The 22864-nt window shown below is 36.9% G+C and overlaps 1 protein-coding gene across 2 annotated transcripts in view; it reads right to left on the minus strand.

Annotated features, from left to right (window-relative positions):
• LOC139687698 (Golgi resident protein GCP60) overlaps window positions 1-22864 on the minus strand; it is a 37045-nt gene that overhangs the window by 4667 nt on the left and 9514 nt on the right. For both annotated transcript variants that reach the window (XM_071584951.1, XM_071584950.1), the window contains exons 6-8: window positions 9316-9655; window positions 8271-8395; window positions 543-717 (exon numbers count right to left, since the gene is read on the minus strand). In XM_071584951.1, the coding sequence (XP_071441052.1) occupies window positions 543-717; window positions 8271-8395; window positions 9316-9655 (640 nt within the window). The remainder of the gene's footprint in view (window positions 1-542; window positions 718-8270; window positions 8396-9315; window positions 9656-22864) is intronic.

Genomic DNA, 22864 nt, shown 5'->3' on the forward strand with positions numbered 1-22864 from the left:
GTTTAGGTCCAATAATATTGTAAAAACATGGAATTGCAAAAAATATTCATACATTGCAAAAATATTTATATCAGCAAGCTAATTTATCATTAAATACCTGGAGTTTAATGCCATGAAACTATTTGAAAATGTAAAACACAGATACACGCAAAGAAAGCACTCATGCATGTACATATGAAAATGTAAACCTCGGTTAGTTCTGAATTTTTTTCACAATATAATTTCCACAAATGAAAGATTTGTTACAACTCCAATTCTCGGCTCAACTGATAAGCATATTATCCTGTGCGTGTGATGTGAATATAAGAACTTAAAACTTCATCAAATCATCAGTATGTGCCAACAGTATTCTTTGTTTATGTTCAAACCACATTTTAGTGTTAATTAAAAAAACTATTACTATACAATGACATTTATTGCAGTGGAAATCTTTTGATTGGTGCTAAATAGAGTATAACTATGAAGTACTAGTTAAAAGGTAGGTAAAATTTATCTTAAAGTATCTTGAGTTTAAGGTTTAAACTTAATAGTTACAAATCTACCTTCATCATCTTCATCCTCATCTTCTTCCTCCTCTTCGCTCTCCGATATATGCACAGAAACCTGATTGGTTGGAGACTTGATCCACTCAAAGTAAACACCAAAGCCTATATCATAGCTGTCAGTAGCAAATTCCCAGAAAAGGCAAGTACCATCTTCATGCGTTGGCACACGGACCTGAAATAGAGAATGCACTCATTGGAACTACTATCAAACCACTTTTTTTGCAATAATCTAGTCACAAAGGAATACACAAAAATAGATGAATCAAAGGACTTAAAAGGTGATGCCGAGAGTTTCATAATGAGTTCACAAAGTTAAAACTTATTTCATAAAAAAGTATGTTATGTAATAAATGCACTTCTCTTGACTTGAAAAAAGAATCCAGTGATAGCCTATAACTGCAAAACAATAAAAAAATGCACATCACATCCTCTCAAATCTCATGAGTTCATCTGTTCCCCTTCGAACTTACAGGAGTCTTTTGTATTTCCTCTTTTTCTTTCCTTTCTCCTTAACTCAATTTTATGGATTCAGGCATGATACTGTGGAAGGTGAACATTAACAATTCAAAGCAAATAATATTGCACTATTCAATGGTTATCAATGGTGGAATAGTGCATTATTATTTAATAAGAATCAATCTTCTTCTTTATCCCTACCACTCTTTTGCCCCACCCTTTTCTTTCCAATACCTATCACATCTCTCCTTACTTGGACAGTGTTGTGAAAAATCTTTTCTATGACAGTAAGTTTGAAAAACCTTCACAATTTCACTGCAAAGCTGTACATTATACCCACACTAATCTGCACAGAATTTGGCAGTGTACTGCAGGTGACTAATTAAGGAATCACGAGAAGCAGCACTGTTGTACTCGGCTGAAATATACCTTTAGCTACTAAGTTTCTACATATATGGTAACAAATAATTATCATACAGAGGAACCTCAAAAAACGAAGCTAATTTGTTCCGCAATCTTTCTTGCAAATCAAAACACTCATTAAGAAAAAAATTGTTCCCCTTAAAAAATTTAAAATATGATAATGCATTTGATGCCAAAAAAATAAATTAGGTACAAGGTTTATTTAAAGAATATTTTATATACATCACTATGATCATGAAACATTTTCATCAGTTCTCCTATCACAGAAAACCTGGAAAGGAATGCAAATTATAGAAAATAAAAAACTGGAATTCATCATTTTACTTTTTATAATACATTCCTAATTATTTTTTTACTAGAAATGTTGCCGTGGCATAATATGGACAACCTTGATATATGAAGAGGATAATGAATGACCTCTCTCGACCATAAAAAATTTGGCGAATGCATTGTTTATCGATGTTACCATAATGGGCTGGTTCTATAATAATTTCTTCCACAAAGTTACAGAATACCACATAGATGCCCTGTGGATTCTTAAGGAAGAAATATAAGTGCTTTTTTTATAACAACAGGCACCATGTGAATATCCCAAATCATTTATTCCCAATGAAAATGCAAAACTCCATTAACAACATTGATCCTTACAAATTTCACCATAATCAAATAGAATTTAAGTACCATTAACCAAATTGTATTGCAACACCACAGAAGATTAGCTCTGATATTCTTAAAAATTTTAGCAACAATCAATCATGAAATGAATATATTTTTAGTACAGCGGAGGCCATATGTTGCATTTTTAAAACTGGAAATTACAAGAGAAAACCAGTGTCATTTTTCAGAAATAAATTCTCCTTTAATTAAATAAAAACTTCATCATTAAGTTATCTTAATAATTAAAATAAAAGTAACCAATTAGATAAATCAAATCAGCACTCATTACCATTGTCCTACTCTCGAAGATACTTATGATTTAATCCCAACTTAAAATTGTAGGAGAAAATGGGTGAAATATTTTATTCAACTGTTTGTTTAAGATTTTAATGAGATGACCTTGCCCTTGGTGCTCTAATTCATCATATGGAGTCATTAGAAGTCAATCTCAATCAACAGTGATTAAGTTCAGCGGGGAGAAAATGTTTCACTGGGTTATGTGCATCAAAACCCTGGATAATCTGAATTTTCTCTTATCTGGAAAATCCTTGGGCCCACGTGGTCCGATTAGTGAAGGTTTAGTGTATTGTCAATATTCCAAATTTTATTTCTGAGAACTTCATAAAGGTATTCTAGCTTCTTGAGGCTAACTTTTTAACATGACATGAGGGAATGAATTCTTACGGAAGTCAGACTGCTTGAATATGTTTTATGGTTGCCATAAACCAGAATGTTCCCCCAGCCTTAATTGGTGCTGTATAATCATGACTAATATCATCCCCACTACCTCCAGCAAAATATTTCTGAATAGAATAGATAATAAAATAACTCACTGTGCACATAATTAAATAAACACCAAGGGCATTAGACTGGACCAAAAGAGCTACATTATTTCATATCTTCAAGTACAAAGTAAGCTTCAAATTTTCTATGCATATTGAAATTTAAACAATAAATTATGATACAGCAGAATATTTATCAATGAGTAAAAATATGTATCATTAGGGATATGGCACAATTTCAAAAAATCTCAAATTAGAGCTAATTGATTAATAGATAAACATTACATGGATTAAAATTTGTTGTCTCAGGCGTAACTTTGTGGAATTTGCATAACATATTGAAATGTAATGAAATAATTGACTTTGTAATTCCACACACTTTATTTAAAAAACACACGACCCAGGTTTCGACGTTGAACGTCATCATCAGGTGGTCCTCATAGAAGCACGCTGGCTATATATACCTTCTGATCATAGGAGGGGGGGGTTGGTCAGAGAGGGAGGTCGGAGGGGTAAAAAAGGTTACAATGTAGCTGGGAAGAAAAGAGAATTACATTTTTGATTTAGAAGAGTGGTAGGTCTAGGAGTGGGGAGTGGGAGGGATACAAAATTTCGTTGGCAAGATCATCTTTCCAACGGACACATTTCAAAATTTCTAACTGCTCCAAAGCATCGAGCCTTTGACCTTTTTCTTCAAAATGAATAATTTTTGTCACAAAGTCACTTTTGTGATCACTTTCGATGAGGTGTTTTGCAAAGAGGGATGTTATGTTCTTATTTTTTACACATGTTTGGTGTTCTTTAATCCTTTCTTTAAATTTCCGTCCTGTTTGTCCAATATACTTTGTGCTACAATCCGAGCACTTTAACTCATACACTCCACTCCTCTCGTTTTCGGGGACTTTGTCTTTAGTGTGAGAGATCAGGTTCTTAAGGCATGAACGACTGTAAAAGGCACATTTAATTTTTTCTTTAGGTAAACTTTTAATTACTTTTTGAGAAATAGTCCCAAGATATAGTATTCTCCGCCATTTGGCAAGATATAGTATTCTCCGCCAATTCCAGTTATAAGTGAACTTTGTGCATTACTTAAGACGTGTGTTTCCCAAAATTATTTCATTTTTAATGGTACCTATTTCCAACAACCCAATGGTTTAGCCATGGGCTCGCCCTTGTCCCCACTCCTGGCCGATATGTATATGGACAATTTTGAAAAAGTTTTGTTCTCCTCAGCCTACCCTCTCATTAATAATGTATTTTGTTGGTTAAGATATGTAGACGATGTCTTCTGTGTGTGGACAGGTTCTGATAGGCAACTAGATCAGTTTCTAGCACATCTAAATTCTATCAATTCTAATGTACAATTCACGTGTGAAAAAGAGGAAAAAGGTTCCCTGAATTTCCTCGACCTATCCATTTCTAAAGACAAAGATGGGTTACAGTATTCCATTTTTAGGAAAGAAATGTATACAGACCAATTAATTAATTCCTCTTCAAGGCATTGCTTCACCCAAAAGCTTTCGGCATTTCATGCAATGATCCACCGTTTGACCGCTATCCCTATGTCAAAATTCAATGTAAATAAGGAACTTAATGTAATTAAAACGTTAGCAGTAAACAATGGGTATTCAGAAGATCTAATAAATAAACTTTACCGGAATAAACTTACAAAAATAGCCTTAAGCCACATTTACAACCCCGAACATGTAAAAGATCCCACTGCCAAATGGCGGAGAATACTATATCTTGGGACTATTTCTCAAAAAGTAATTAAAAGTTTACCTAAAGAAAAAATTAAATGTGCCTTTTACAGTCGTTCATGCCTTAAGAACCTGATCTCTCACACTAAAGACAAAGTCCCCGAAAACGAGAGGAGTGGAGTGTATGAGTTAAAGTGCTCGGATTGTAGCACAAAGTATATTGGACAAACAGGACGGAAATTTAAAGAAAGGATTAAAGAACACCAAACATGTGTAAAAAATAAGAACATAACATCCCTCTTTGCAAAACACCTCATCGAAAGTGATCACAAAAGTGACTTTGTGACAAAAATTATTCATTTTGAAGAAAAAGGTCAAAGGCTCGATGCTTTGGAGCAGTTAGAAATTTTGAAATGTGTCCGTTGGAAAGATGATCTTGCCAACGAAATTTTGTATCCCTCCCACTCCCCACTCCTAGACCTACCACTCTTCTAAATCAAAAATGTAATTCTCTTTTCTTCCCAGCTACATTGTAACCTTTTTTACCCCTCCGACCTCCCTCTCTGACCAACCCCCCCCTCCTATGATCAGAAGGTATATATAGCCAGCGTGCTTCTATGAGGACCACCTGATGATGACGTTCAACGTCGAAACCTGGGTCGTGTGTTTTTTAAATAAAGTGTGTGGAATTACAAAGTCAATTATTTCATTACATTTCAATATGTTATGCAAATTCCACAAAGTTACGCCTGAGACAACAAATTTTATTAAGTGCGCCAGTAACGCAGTTATGGCAAGCCTCTACAGAAGACTCTCCATAAAATACCGGAATGCGTCATTGAACATCTTCTTCAACAGCCGCTGCATCTCCCTTGGAGTTTTCCCGAAGTACATCAACCTTCAGTGTAAGAAAACCCAATCCTCGGCAGGAAAGTTCGCTATAGGAGTAGCCAAGAAAGCCTGGCTTAAAAGGGAGTTACACGAATGGTATGTTAAACGAGACGCTATATCCCATTATCTACTACTTTTATACGTGGAATTGTCCCATAAACTTCATTGGATCGAGTGGCTATACTTTGATAATGAGGTCCGTCAGAAGTGCAGTGAGATTTCCTTTCAAAAAAGAGCGAAAATGAACCGTAAGCTTGATTTACTACGGAGAAATAAGGAGTCCAGTTCAAAATCAACAAGTTCTAAGTGTGACCATAAGTTTGGGCCTCGAATCGTTAACCTTTCCGGACATTCCTTTTCTAATAGTGAGATTTCTTTGCTAGAAAAAGGCCTTAAGTACGTACCTAAAATTCCAATTTCTGTTAAAAACATTAAAAACCTGGCTGTTGACCTTGAAGTTGCCCTTCAGAAAGAAAATATCGCGGTTAAACAAGTTGTTTCCCAGGAGCTCCTTAAATTCTCAAAACCTGGAGTAAAAAAGATGAAGTATTCTACCGAGTACGAGGCCTTAAAGTCCATTAAACATTCAGTGACAGAGAAAAATTTGATCATCCAGAAAGCAGACAAAGGCAGCGCAGTGGTTGTATTAGAACGAAATACCTACATCACGAAATGCGAAGACTTCATCAGGGACAATAACATTGAAGTACTTCGTTCAGACCCAACCCCCAAGTTTCAACAAGAAATTAAGAAAGTGATTAAATCTTGTAACACGTTATTCAAAAGTTGTGAAATGTTGAAACTAGTGCAAATGAATCCCTCAGCACCACGGTTTTTCGGGCTACCTAAAGTTCATAAAAATGGGATTCCGATCAGGCCTGTAGTATCAAATATGTCAGCTCCCAACCACATACTAGCGAAAAGGCTTAATGTACTCTTCAGGGAGGTTTCCAAATTTTCCACGGAATATGGTGTAGTGAATTCCTTGGACCTTGTGAACAAACTTATGAAAAAGGTCATCCCGAAAAAGTGCATGCTTGTTTCCTTTGATGTACGCAACCTTTTCACCAACGTGCCACCCATGGAAGCGGTGAACCTTGCCGAAGACATCCTCATCCGGAAATCCATCCCAATTCCAGTTATAAGTGAACTTTGTGCATTACTTAAGACGTGTGTTTCCCAAAATTATTTCATTTTTAATGGTACCTATTTCCAACAACCCAATGGTTTAGCCATGGGCTCGCCCTTGTCCCCACTCCTGGCCGATATGTATATGGACAATTTTGAAAAAGTTTTGTTCTCCTCAGCCTACCCTCTCATTAATAATGTATTTTGTTGGTTAAGATATGTAGACGATGTCTTCTGTGTGTGGACAGGTTCTGATAGGCAACTAGATCAGTTTCTAGCACATCTAAATTCTATCAATTCTAATGTACAATTCACGTGTGAAAAAGAGGAAAAAGGTTCCCTGAATTTCCTCGACCTATCCATTTCTAAAGACAAAGATGGGTTACAGTATTCCATTTTTAGGAAAGAAATGTATACAGACCAATTAATTAATTCCTCTTCAAGGCATTGCTTCACCCAAAAGCTTTCGGCATTTCATGCAATGATCCACCGTTTGACCGCTATCCCTATGTCAAAATTCAATGTAAATAAGGAACTTAATGTAATTAAAACGTTAGCAGTAAACAATGGGTATTCAGAAGATCTAATAAATAAACTTTACCGGAATAAACTTACAAAAATAGCCTTAAGCCACATTTACAACCCCGAACATGTAAAAGATCCCACTGCCAAATGGCGGAGAATACTATATCTTGGGACTATTTCTCAAAAAGTAATTAAAAGTTTACCTAAAGAAAAAATTAAATGTGCCTTTTACAGTCGTTCATGCCTTAAGAACCTGATCTCTCACACTAAAGACAAAGTCCCCGAAAACGAGAGGAGTGGAGTGTATGAGTTAAAGTGCTCGGATTGTAGCACAAAGTATATTGGACAAACAGGACGGAAATTTAAAGAAAGGATTAAAGAACACCAAACATGTGTAAAAAATAAGAACATAACATCCCTCTTTGCAAAACACCTCATCGAAAGTGATCACAAAAGTGACTTTGTGACAAAAATTATTCATTTTGAAGAAAAAGGTCAAAGGCTCGATGCTTTGGAGCAGTTAGAAATTTTGAAATGTGTCCGTTGGAAAGATGATCTTGCCAACGAAATTTTGTATCCCTCCCACTCCCCACTCCTAGACCTACCACTCTTCTAAATCAAAAATGTAATTCTCTTTTCTTCCCAGCTACATTGTAACCTTTTTTACCCCTCCGACCTCCCTCTCTGACCAACCCCCCCCTCCTATGATCAGAAGGTATATATAGCCAGCGTGCTTCTATGAGGACCACCTGATGATGACGTTCAACGTCGAAACCTGGGTCGTGTGTTTTTTAAATAAAGTGTGTGGAATTACAAAGTCAATTATTTCATTACATTTCAACAATTACATGGATTGGTTGAAATTTTGTGTTGACCTAGTTTTTTGGTGAGCACTATAATTGCTGAACAACCTAAAGCAATGGGATTCAACTCTTGCAATGGATTTTCATGTTATGGATTTAACAAGTTTATAGCGCAAAATGACCTCATTTATTGAGCCATATTTGAAAGCCCACAAATTGACAAATATTTTTAATAAAATTTTACATAATTTAATTTTCCCAAAGTGCAATGAATTCAGATAAAGCACAGCAGGTAATTAAAAAAAACCTTTTTTGAAATGGCATAATAAAAATGGATGGAGTCAAACAAGCCAGACTTACAGTGACTGTCTCTCCATGCCCCACTCTTATGATGGCATCACCTCCCTCCTTCTGGATTGATTCCTTGAACTCCTTTATCTCCTTGCGAGTCCACATTGATGCAGGGAGTGTTGGAGGCAAATCCACTGCAAACAAAATAAGGACATAGATGCACCACTCCATAAATTCTACATCTTTACATGCCATGTAAGAATACAATCAAAAAGACAGCATGCTTCCTTTCAAATTAATCAGGGAAAACTCATAGGATTCCTTCATTTTGTATCAAAATCTGTACATTAAAATCCTTAATACTGTTAGGAAGTAAAAAAGAGTCAGTAATGATAGATATATTTTATCACATTGCCATTAAGTTTAGCCTCTCTTCAGACTGTTACACATTCAAAAATTAGCAGTTTTCATTCAGGATACTGTCAATTTACAAATAGAATTGAGTACAGATGGAGGACACCTGAAAGTTTGGAATAAATATAAATAAAAGTAATCCTCATCCTTCTTACAGGTAATAATTATAATAATATATTGGCTGAGAACCATAATTGTTTCTCAAATCGAGGGTGTGAAGTCTTGATTTTCGGACACGCATGTTTGAGGAAAAAAACCCATCAAGGGATATTCAAATCATTAAAAATCATAAAACACCAAGCCAATCCCTTGGAGATTGTTTGTACACATCCAAACCAAATTATAAAAAAATATATATAATTATTAAAAATAACTGTCTACTGGCCACAAGACCTAACTAAATGTGAGAACAGTTAAAAACATTATGTTCTTTCCTTACGCTGATTACAAGCATTACGCATAAAGTTGGGAAAATTTAATTACATTGGTCAGTGATCACATAAAGCAAAACCAAGCAGAATTGTCAAATTTTCCACACGTAAAGAAACATCCACGCATTACCTCACAAGCTGCTGTAAGAGTTGATGGTAGATAATGTTAGAACACCAAGTTATGAGATCCTCTACCAGCTCCTACATTCTATCTTAAAATTTCAATAAGCCCAAAATGAAATCATGGCATGACCAAACCAGTTACTCACTGTGGGATACATCTTCATCACATTCATCACTCTCCTCCGGGCAATGATCGAGGTTGCCCTCCCCGGCCTCCACACAATCCTCATCTGCACTTCCATCCTGAGGTAGCGTTGAGTGGGACCCATTGCTCAGCAGGTGGTGGGTTTCTTCATCCTGGGGAGGTGGCGCCATCACCTGCTGGCCTCCAACTTCACTCGCATCAGCTACCTCCTTCCTCGGAACTTTTGCCTCTGCCACCGGGTTTGCTTTGCACAGCTCTTGGCTTTTCTGCTGCTGCTGATAAAGCTGCTGCATGTACTGGTGATAATGCTGCTCTTGGAGTTGCCTTATCAAGACTGCTTGCTGAGAATAGAGAAGAAGGAAAACAAATAATTACCAACGCATTTACGAAGAAATACAGTAAGAATTTGACAATTTATACCATCCTGTGATATACAAGTGGGAATGGAATTTAAAATCTACTGCAATTACCGATTCACAGGAACCATCAATAATGAAAAATCATTTTTTTTATTTCAGGGAGAAGTGGGTAATAATAAAAAATAACCTCATGAATATTATATTATACTACTGATGCTGCATCCTCTAACAAATTCAAGAGTGATGGCTTGTGATGAACAATACAGATTAGGGTCTTCTAAAATATGACTCTAGCTTTTTTATTGTCTGACATGAGATATTATTAAGACATCAATAATATTAATCAGGCATTGATCATCATCAGATTTAGGGTCAACCAAATTTATTTCCTTTCAACTCAAAAGACAATTTTATCATTACTAATAATTTTCACTGGAGAGATGTGACCTCAATATACCCAAATCTTTAATTTATGTTATATTATTGGGTATGTATCCATGTAGTTTAAAGGATTCTTTTACACATGATGTTATGTATTCAAATAAAACAGATACAAGCTTTTATGTTTTGAGTTTATAGTAAATCAATGAAATAGTTCCACTTAAATTTTAATGACAAATAGTATTTTTAAATATTAAAGCATTACTGACATACATGCGACAAATTGAAATAGATAGTCAAATATGTGTCACAAATGTTGACATGGACAATATGACATGGGATTCATGCAAGAATTGCCCTTGATTATTATGGAGCATTTTATTTTTAAATCTTTTTAAAATTTTTGTTTCACTGATCATCTCAATTAAAACTTGAACTTGAACCTGGCCCTTCAATGACAGAAGCTATTTACATCCTCGCATTTGCCTTTTAATAAAATCATACCGAAAAACAGAAATAATAATAAAAATAATAAATGCTAATTTATTCAAAAGTGACCTACAATTACTATTAAGATTAGTGAGGAATGATAATTTACTGGGAATTACACTGAATTCAAACCTGAGTGCCTGATAGTCGAGCTGGAAAAATTAGCAAATCACGGCACAAAATTGATCTAAACTGGAGTTCTCTTGAATAATACACATTGAAATGGGCAAAAGGCCATAGCAAAGAACATTTCTAGGACAAAGCTAATTGAATGCCATAATGCAATACTAATCAAGCTTTAATTAATTGTATTATTGGGTTACTTGAAAATGTTGATTTTATTTCCTTATCTCTTCATCTGAAACTGATGGGCTCATCATTATTTAATAAACAACAACTATATTTAAGTTGTAAGAGCTTCTTAAGTTTACAATAAGCTCCATAAACCTCAAGAATGAATAAATATATGTATTATATTACCAGCTCCAGAGCTATCAATCAGAGGGAGAAAGAGACCTCATTCTTCAGGGGACCTGTCACTTTATTATAGGTAGATGCCCCGAGGATGTGGCATGGAGAAGAAAACGTATCTCAGGAATTTGATTTGAGAGAAAATGTATTCAAACATGGCTTTTCTATATCCATTATGAACAAGTTATGGATGAGAGGAATCTCTCTTTTTGAGAAGGTCACATTAGGGCAGGAACATCCCACCTATCCCTTTGATACCACATGTAATGCAGATTAGGCAACAAAGAATTTTACATTTCCATCAAATAGAATAGACCTCTTCCCCTTTACTAAAATCTGCCATGCTTACAGGAGACGTCTCGTCATTGCTATACTTTTGGGAATGTTTGTATGACATTATAAGGCCATCAGGAGGCTTGGGGCATCTTGATTTTCTCTTGATAGGTCCTACCTACTCTTCTAATCCTTAAAATTTCTCATAACAGAACTTTTAACTTTGTTTTTTACTTCTTCTCAGTTACATATTTGTGTCAAGTCTGGGGTTGGAGGAACATCACTCATCTTATCCCTATCCCTTTTTGGACCTTTTGGAGGTGGTTGCAGTCCTTCACATACTCCTACCTAAGACATGTCCAAAGTCGACTCAATTTTGCTCAAGTATTATTTAAGCTATTAAAACTCTTAATATGATATGCATCAGTTAAAATATTCCAGGCGTACAGTGTAAAACAATGGCGCTATGCATTGAAAATGACAGAATGAAGTAATTTTGCACACACCAATTTCAACAAGGTCTTTATTTGTGACCTACTCAGAAATCTGTGCCTGCAACACACACGTGAACACATCTGAACTGTTTCCAATGTCTCACAGAACCTTTGAACATTACATTCCCTCCACTCATGATTGAATTTTATGAACAAAAAATTCAGTGCTACAGTTATTAAGTGTTTCAGTTTAAAATGACAAACAAACACACCCATGACCAAAAAAACATCCTAAGTTGCATGAAATATCTAAAGTTACTCCATTCTATGGTGCTTATATTTTTATGACTGCGCAACTGTTCACAATTTTCATTCCTACTTTATACCAATTTTAAAACTGACAGTTCTTTAACATAACAAATGTATTTCATTTAAAATACCAGCTATTTGAAAGTTACCATTGTCTTCCAAAATATATAATTTATTGGATGTGGCAAAGGATACTAATTAAAATGAAATTACAGCATTTGCCAACTAAATTAAATCAGTCATCTAACTTCTGAATGTGTTCTCATTCCGCCAAGTACACTTTTAGCCACATTGAATGGTACACAACAACAGTAGCGGTGAATAATGTACAAAACCATAAGAAAATATCAAACATGGCATCAAATCGGAACATAAATATTTCCCAATCATCTATAGCCAATACCATTCCACAGTTAGAGCCTTCGAGTCAAGAGACCATGGAGGTTCGTCGTAACTTTACGCCATAGACTTGAGGAATCATATATACAGCGCAGTTCAAAGCGTCTCTGTCAATATCGTAAAGCAGACTGAGTGATGTTTAAGAACATTACCGCGGAAAGGGACAGGAATATGATAATTGTCAAAAGAAATTCACGTAAATCACAAGAATCCTCGCCAAAACCAGTGCCCGAGCACTTCACGCTGCGCGCACCGACAAAGACGCTCACCCATCTCCCTCCAGCGGACGCGAGAACATGGCTCAACGACTATTGGCCGCCTGAAACCTCTCAAGAATTATTGATATTGCAGGCACGTATTCCCGTTATCTTTGATGACACACGTACTAGTGCGGGAAGGAGAATCTTTTCAACTTCCTTCTGAGAATATCCAATGGGATACACGACTCGCGGGAAGTCGAGACGTGATGGATCAGGATGGATGGTTTCCTTACCAGCGACTGATGCCCGCTGGATGCGTCTCCAGAGCTTACACGCAATAGGTGTCCAAGTGTGAAGGTCTTCGGAGAGAGTCGCCGGACGGTGCGGGAGACAGCAATCGAACACGATGCGTGGGCAAATGATAGGCGTACGCAGCCTAGAGTTAGTAGCGCCTCAACGACTAGGGCCAAATAAATACGTCGGTAGTCTCAAAAGTTTCCGGCCTAACAAACAAACGAGACATTTTTTTCTTAGAATTTATTTTTATTTTTCAATATAGTCTCCTTTTAAGCCGATATACTTTTTCCGGCGAATTTTTTTTTCACCCTTCAAAATAGTAGTTGTCTATCTCCGCTAAATTGGTGCTTAAGCATGCGATAACCTCGCCAGATGAAAATCTCTGCCCTCAAAGCGAAACTTAAATGTTAGGAAACAGGAAAAAGTCGCTGGGGGTCAGACCTGGTGAATACGGTGATTGACGAACCAATTCGAAGTGCAATTCGTGAATTTAAGCCATGGCGACCGCCGAAGAGAGAGCAGATGTGTTGTCCTAATGGAAAAGCACTTTCTTCTTCTTCAAATGCGGTCATTTTTTCCAACTTCAGCCTTTCTGCCTCCATGGTCTCCTGCTGTTATTTTGCCATTTTGAAGATAATCACAGAACACAATTCTGTGACTATCCCAAAAAAATGTCGCTACCACCTTCCCGGCCGATGGAACCGTCTTCGTGTTATTCGGAGCAGGTTCAACCTTTGTAGTCCACTGTTTTGACTATCCCTTCGCCTCTGGAGTATAGTGATGGATTCACGATTTATCGACAGCTATGAATCAACGCAACAAAATCAGACTCGCTTTGCTTAAACCGCTCCAACAGAGCTTTACAAATGTTCTTTCGAATGCGTTTTTGGTCCGAAGTGTGCAAACGCGGCATCCAACGCGCGAATGGCTGACGTATTTCCAATTCTTCATATATATGACAACCGCGTTCTTTGGATACGCCCATAACCTCTGCTGTTTCTCTAACCTTAATTCGACGGTCGTGCAGTACCATTTGGTGAACTTTTTCGATGTCATCGGTGGGTGTCGCATTTTTTGGCCTTCCCGAGCGCTCATCATCAGACAAGCTGGTACGGCCACGTTTAAATTCGGCTGCCCAAAATTTCATGGTCTTAAATGACGCTGCGGAGTCCCCGTACACAACGTTCAACTAGTCTTTAATTGGCGCATTGCCTTTGAAAACAAATATTTAATGACAGCTCGAACCTATTTTTTTCCATTTTCACAACACCCTCACAATGACTCAGCCAAACGGTTGTCAAAGATCAACTGAGGGCCCAATTCGGCTGAAAGTTTGCTGATTACCCTTCAACGCATGCGCAAACACATTCCCCCAACTTTTGCTGAAGAGTGCTGCCATCTTCATGTTAAGGTCGGAAGGTTTTCAGTTGACCCACGTATTTACCGAAAACAACTCACAAAGGGGAGGGATCAAAACTGAGGGACTAGGTTAAAACAATTGACGTTATATTTTGATCAACACCAAATCCAAAAATAAGAAACGTGTAAAAATGCGACAATACGGAAAAAAAGATGGCTAAGCAGGTTAAATCGTTTTCGGAGGCCATCAACATAGTGACCCTGTGCCGATGGCCTCCGAAAACGATTTAACCACAAGACAAAGAAAACGATTCTCATATTGATTCATCATGTGCCACTAATTAAGAATATCTCCCACAGTAAGAACGAAGAAAATTGTCACTCATGTATTTATCCGCTCCATCCAGCCCCAAGACAATTTACCAACATTCAATAAAAGTCAAAACGGAGATTTTCTACGAATTAATGAAAACGTTTAACACCGTCATATCCAAATGAATTAATTTCCCCAAACACTACTATGGCATACCTAAGAGAATTATTTGTTATTTAACGAAGTATTTTACCGCGAAAAAGGTTTGTTGATTGTTACTCCCACTAGCCGATATACGCATAAACTAATGATCTGATTTCTTTGGGTTTACTAAGTACAAATAATACGATTTAAGCCTAAAGTAAAACCGGTAGCCTGTGAGAACCCGAGGGTTAAAGTTTTAAATTCCAAGCATTAATATTATGGGAATAATCAACTCCAGCCGTACTCTTGAGAGTACACTTGGGGTTGATTCTTCCCATAATACGTATTTATACGGCTGTAGTTACCGTTCTTTTTAATTCCAAGCATTAATTTCACCTTTTGGCCAGAAAAAAGAGCGTTTTCAACTCTAATGCCCATAGATAAATAGCATGATAGCATGGGGAAAATGAACTAAACCCTATTAAGCATTATGCAATAGCTAAAATGGATACAATGATATAATGATAGACTAAATATTCCGAATAAAAAATCGAAAATTATTCGCCCGTACTTTTGACGTTTATGACAAACGAAGATGGACACGATTTGCCAGAAAAATCATCATTAAACGTGTTTAGGACATCACCAAAGGGACACTAAGGACAGCATTTTAAGCAAATATGACTCCACAAATTACTTAGCGAAAAAAACATAAGATGGGGGAAGAAATGCACGGTTAACGAAGTACGGTGTGATAGTTGGGCAACCTATATTGACCAAACAGGTAACATTTTCGGACACTATAATTGCAGAACGACGACTTGCTAGATAATGATAACGGCACATTATCGCTCATAAAAAGGCATCAGCTAGTTTTCCCATAACAATGACTTGTTTTTTGATTCCTCCACCGGGAAGACAAAGGGGAGATAACCCAAAATATACTAAAGAAGAAATTTCACCCAACCCACGAAAACACATTCGGAAGACATTCCCCAAGTTTATCAGTTCCTCTTGTTACCTAAGGTTGATTCACGGACTTTTATGTAATATCACTCCAATTTAATCATCCCCCCCAAAATCCCTTTCCTTTGCCATTATTCCCTTACCATAAGGCATAAAAAATTTACATCCCTATTCATGCATAAGTTGTCAATTGGACTCCACGAAAGGCGTTGAAACGAGTTTTGAATAAATAAATGTGAACAGTACAATCAATTTTTTTTCATAAAAAAAATGATACAAGGGTTTCGCGAGATAATACCTCACGCTTTTATGCGTAAAGAGAAGAAAGTAAACATGGAGCGTAGCGTCGTAAAGATTAGAAAGTTAGCGATTGGGATAAGATAAGCGTAGAATGGAGGCTTTTTAGATACGAGCATGGAGAATACCGAAGTTGCATAGAGAGAGATAGATAGGCTACCGACGACGTTACAAATAAGGGGAAGAAGAAGAAATTGCGAGCTAAAACCCAAAATTTATTCAAAGAACTGCGGGAGATACCGCAACAGTAACTTTTAACGGAGTCATCCGCTTATATGCATTAAAATGCAGAAATTCAAATAGAAAAATATAAGAGTCGAAGAAATTTTGGAGATATGGGATAAAAAACAAGTAACAAGCTAAAACAGCTTTGTAACTTGTATTTACATTGGACACACCTTGATGATTTTGTTAGTCAAGTTAAGCTATCGACAAATCGTATAATTGCCCGTATCACCCATATTAAATCAGCCCAGATATCCCTCCAAATTGTTACTCTTAGTCTAGATGGCTAAATGGCTTCTGAATCATCCGGGAGTTTCCAATTGAGTGAAAAAAGCTCGAAGTTAATTGATTTTTGGCTATAATGCTTCTGAAAGAAGCAACAATAGGTTTTTATTTGTACTACAGTATATATATAGTATATTATATATATATATATATATATATATATATATATATATATATATATATATATTTTTACTCTTGTGATCCGTTCGATTCCGCCTTCCCCACCTCTATTGTGTTCGTCCTTTATACGTGTTCCTATCCCTTTTCCTTATATATGTTTCTGTATATATGAGTATATATATATATATATATATATATATATATATAGTATATGTATAATATAGTTTATAGTAAGAGGCAAGAGGCATCACTCAAGATCTATACGTCCAAAGAAACATCAGCATCGGCGATTCCTTATCCATAACTGTATTTCACTGTGTTCGGCTTTCCATTAAAATAAATAATATTATTAGTTCATTTTACCCCGATTACTAGAGGCCTCGAAGAATTTATCGGGTGCATCATCAAACCGCTTATTTCATCAAAAGTTCTAAAACTCATGTACTGTCCTCACTTTTTATATTCCCACGGGCTAGTTCAGGCAACTCGGCTATTTACTCCGTACGACAAAATGCAACGGCAAGGTATATATTCCATTCAATATGACGGCGGCACTTTGTGTATAAGGTCCATTGGACATGATGTTACACTAAACATTAACTGGCACCTAACTGACATTCGAGTTTCCCTGTTCCTCCTATGACTTCACTTCAAGCAGGAAATACCCCCATTCCCTAAATGGCCATGATTGAAGCACCATTCCAACGTCTTACACAAAACAGCTACCATAACCAAGAGAGCCGACGGAATCAGAAAAATTATTACTATATTTATTTCATTAATACTGAAACTCAAAATTTACCGTTAATCATTCCGAATACACCCAATTCTCACAACTTTAAATTAGGATTTTTTTACACCAAAATATTTATTACGCCGAGCAAATCCATAATGATATAAATTAACTGTTGACCTGATCGTATTTCTCTTATAGGCGTGCGTTGTTTATACACGTCAATATTTTCTGTAGTCGCAAATATTATTTACGTTATTGCTGAATAGGCAATACGACATTTTCTAACAAACTTCTCTTACATAATAATTAACACCAGTTTTTAAATAGTAATATTTTATTTACTATTATATTTTAATTTGAGTACCAAACATTCAATCGCATATGAGAAAAATGATGTGTATTTATGCATAAGTATAAACCAATACCATTTAAAGAATGTATCTTCATTTTTTGCCGAGTATAAAAATTGTATTTCGATTTTTATACGACTTACACCAAATCTTGTCACCCTCGGAGGTTTTACAAGGTTTTTTTTTACTTCGGGCTCAAAAGAGTAGAGAAGATTGACAAAATACAATAATTAATTTTGCTTATCATTGTCGATTTCAGTTTGTATTTTATTACGTAAGCTTATCGATACACAGGCCAAGCAGGAGTCGAGCTAGCATAAACTTCAACGATAAACTGCCGTCACATTTTTCCGGCACCCGCACGGCTTCTTATTCTTGAATCCATCACGTGAATGGGAGTTTAAAAAACAAAAATGTACGGAGAAAAAAGTTATCATCGAATCACAAAATATTATATCTACACAATATATTCATTTCAAAGCATACGAGTACATGCCAACCACACATTATGCAATTAAGGAAGTGAATGTCACAATGTAGAATTAGGAAATATTCTTTGTGTATATTCGCAGATCGTACAGTCATTTATCGAGAATCGTGCACTGCGAATTGGAGTGAGTTTTTACAATACATTAGAAGAATTTTTTTCGATTCCTTTAGCTGATGGGTATGATTCGCTTTTATTGATAAGGAACCCCGCCGTATGCATAGTAACCCACATGATTTCACTGCGGTTCTAAACATTAAATGGTCGCCTATTTTACGAGCCAACAATGTTTCTCTCCCATCAACGACCTCCAGACGATCTCATTAAGCCCTAAGTCGCGAAACGGGAAATGCCCACTGATAGACACGAGTGCCGCTGAAGTTAAGGGGAAGAGTGCAATTTCTAAAATGCTTTGCTATCATTGAACTCTCTTGGCAGTGCACAATGGGCGATAAAATATTCTCCTTCATGAAGTCTTTCTTCAGTACACGATCTCACGCGATAGACTCTCTGACTTCATTAATTACGTAAATTACGCCATTATTCCCACTTGAAAATAGTCTTGAAGAGAAACTGTGGACATGGGGGACCGGAAATCGGTTGCCTTTCAAGATTTAAACCTAATTGTCTTTGATTAAACGGCAAAGTATAAAATTTCGTTCATTAACGCGTTGATGTATCTACAGGGTCCCCTGCAAGCTACCACTAGTGTGGCTGGGGTTAATTACACGCCAGCCATGTATAATCTAAAACAGAGTTTATCTCAATTTTCAGCAACAATACATTTTTGTAAAATATTTAAGTATATAATGATTACTGCAGGTAAATGTACTCCGGTATCTAAGGGTACGGTAAGCTATACTTTTCTACGCCGATGAGAAGAGCTGCAGGTAACAAGGACAAAAACTAAAGCTAGATGAGATAACGACAAAACACTGAACTCTTTTCAGTTCGCTGTCGCTCGGTTCCCCTCCCGGCGTTTTAATATATCTTTGACGGTTAAGAGCGGTACCGATTAAGGCAAAGGGTAGATTTCAGACGACTATAACAACTGTTATCCATTCTTAGTATTACTCAGAAGTAAAGCTTCCCGGCACTTGGGGTAAAACCATGGGACAATGTGCACTGAAAACAATGGAGGTTATTTAAGAGATTAACCCTTGACTCGTATTAACCCAAGAAACGTAAATACGGCTTCAGTATTTTATTTATTTTTTGAAATTTATACATACCCTGCAAGCCACCGCCAGGGTGTGTGGCAAGGGGTGAACACTCACCAGAATCATTTTAAATTTCCGAATTTCTCACCCTCCAGCCGATCAAAACTGTTTCACTGTCGCAACCATCGAGAAAATAGCAACCCACTAATTATTATTTAATTTAATTTTTAGTACCCTGCAAGCTACCGCTAGGGTGTGTGGCAGTGGGTGAATACTCACCAGAATCATTTTACCCGAACATGACCCTACCGCTGTCGACCAATGTTATTATGATTCCCTATCGTTCGAGGAAAAATCTTAAATCGTCTGTTTTACACTTAATCTCTCTAATTTTACTGTCATGATCTCCCCTACCGTAGTACGATGGGGGTAATAATATATTTTCAAAATCACTCCTTAGGAGACCTCCTTCCAATTTATGCAAGAGCTTCAATCTGTAATTTAACCTTCGCTCCGTAAGTGATTCCCAGCCTAGCTGTTCTAACATTTGGATACGTTACTAAGTCAATCCTAACGTTTTACAAATCTAGCACCTCAACGCTGCACGCGATCCAATTCGGCAATTAATCCAGCTTCGTGAAGATACGTACTTGCAGCATATTTTAAATGAGGCCTAGCCAACGACAGATAACATTTCTCTTTTACCTTTTCATCACATTTACCCAGTACTCTTCCAATAAATCCTAATTTTTTTTGTTAGCTTGTCCACATGTATTTCCTGTAAGTGTTTCACCCAGGAGAGGTCGTGAGTGAGGGTAACGCCTAGGTATTTAATTGAGTCTACACATTCCATTTCGGTGTTCCCAATTCAGTAGGCGTTCGGGTGGGAATTGCTATTTTTCCAAATATTTACGACTACGCAGGCAATCCCAATTGCCTAGTGTCGTACCAGCGTTGTATAGCATTGAGATCATTTGACAAAGCTGCTATGCACTCAGGATCACGGATATCACGGTAAACCACTCCATCTTCGGCAAATAAACATATTTCACCAGAGACTACGGAGTCAATGTCGTTCACATAAAGTAGGAATAAAAGAAGTCCGATAACACTTCCCTGGTGAACACCTGAAGTAACTTCTGCTGCAGTTGAGCTAACTCCAACTATGGCTACTCTTTGAACCCGACCAATCAAAAAGTCTTTAGTCCATGCCATATGCTTCTAGCTTTGCGAGTAGTTTCGTATGAGGTACTTTGTCGGAGGATTTCTTAAAATCTAGAAAAATCGCGCCCACTGGAACATTGCTCTCTCTCGAAATAAGAATACCATGAACAAAAAGCGCAAGTTGTGTCTCCCAGGAACTACTTTTTCGGAAACCGTGCTGATTTTTCATTAATAACTTCCGACTATCGAGGTGTCTCACGATCGAACTAGCAACTATATATTCCATCACCTAGCACGAAATGGACGTGAGGGAAATAGGTCTGGAATTACTCGGTTCCTCCTTGTCTCCGTTTTCAAATATTGGTGTTACGTTAGCCGTTTTCCAATCTCTGGGAACCTTGTGATCTATCAGCGACTTCTTAAATAATATTTCTAGATACGGCGCAACTTCCCAAGCTAGATCCTTAAATATACGAGCGGGTATTTCATCGGGCACGAAGGATTTATTATGCTTAATATTTTTCAGCAAACACTCTCCTCCATTATGTGAGATTTCAATTTTGGGCATCGGTTGACCGGCACAATTGGGTAGCTATCGGTAGTATTCTGTGAGATATTAGTGAAGACGCTTTGAAAGAAGGAATTTAATAAGTAAGCCTTTTCCAAACCGCTGGTTAATCTTTAGGCTTTAACATTTTTGAGAGAATTGACATTTGACGAATTTCCCTGAACTTCTCTGACGTATGACCAGAATGCTTATGGATTCTCTATCAATATCGTTTCAGTATAGTTTTTCACATCGAAAAACTCGAAGGTAGTAATAATTTCTTTCCTCAAACTTTAAGCCAAGAGAATCAGTCCAGTTATGAATGTGACAAAACCATACGATAATAACAATATTCCATGCTTATAACACCTATTTATAGAATGGATTTGGAGATAGTACTGATTCCGGCAGAAGAAAGGAGATTATTTCTGTATCACGCATATGAACCATTTGTCAATAACTGGATACGTTATCAATTCTTCCCTTGAACTTTCCGCCTTTATTGTGATATGATTCTGTTTGGATAAAATAATCTGGTTACCATATAGGTCGAAAAACCGGTTGTTAAGGCCTATTGGGCCTAACAGGAGACGAGTGAAGGAGAGGAGTGGAATATGACTTAGTAGTCAATGGAATCTTAAATACTCGTACTTAAGGGTTACCCTCACTCACGGCCCCTCCTGGATGAAACATAAATGGGAAATATGTGGACAAGCGAGCAAACAAACTATAAGGATTTATTTGAAGAGTATTTAGGAAATGTGACGAAATGGTCAACAAGAAATATTATCTTTCGCTAATTAGGTCTCATTTAGAATATGCTTCTAGTTTATGGGATCCTCATGAAGTTGGACTTATTGCCAAATTGGATCGTGTGCTGCGTAGAAGAGCTAGATTTGTAAAAGTTTGGCACGATAAAATGAGTAGCGTATCAAAAGTATTAGAGGAGCTAGGCTAGGACTCACGGAGCAAATTTTACATTGCAGATATAATATCTCACATAATTCGGAGCGATATCTCTTTAGCGATGATGTTTAAAATGTATTATTAGCCCCATCGTGATACGGAATGTGAGGTCACGTTAGTAAAATTAGAGAGATTAAGTGCAGAACCCGTAGATTTAAGATGCCATTTTTTTCCCACGAAGGAGAAGGGATCAGAATAACGTAGTCCGACCGCGCTAGCAATCACCCCCTGCTACATACCCTCCTGGTGGCTTGCAGGGTACTATGTAATGTAATCACTATAATAACATTATGTCACGCGTCATGGAGTTTGATTACGCCTTTTAGTCACTAATTTCAAATGGACGTATTCCGCTGGTGTTCCGACAGCGGGGAGATAGTGGCTGTAACGATTCCGGTTTATGACGGCAACTCCTTGGGTCAGAAACGCATGACCTGACGCTGAAACATAATTGGTCTCTGTTGGTAGAAGGTTTTTTTTTAAAGGTAATCTACCAGTTAAGGTAGGTTTTTGGATGGACATAATTACTAATTTAATAATTTGTGACCCCTAGCAAAACACAACATCCTACTTTACATCAGGTCCCTCCTGGTCAAAGGTTATAAGATAAAATTAACCTTCCAACTAATACAAATCTTTCATTTATTATACGTGTAACTTTCATTGTTTTGACCAAGCCCTTGTTTAAAAATTTGGCATTTTCGATAGAATTAGGATTTATGTTTACCGTCACCATGTACGCCTGCGCCAGTGAAGGCGTGTCTCTTAGGGCCCATATCGCTGCGTTGGAGGGTATCGTGTCGGAGCTTCTATCAAAGG

The sequence above is a fragment of the Hetaerina americana genome, unplaced genomic scaffold (genome assembly GCF_022747635.1).
Source record: "Hetaerina americana unplaced genomic scaffold, ioHetAmer1.1.p SCAF_2, whole genome shotgun sequence".
Classification (NCBI taxonomy): Eukaryota; Metazoa; Arthropoda; class Insecta; order Odonata; family Calopterygidae; genus Hetaerina; species Hetaerina americana.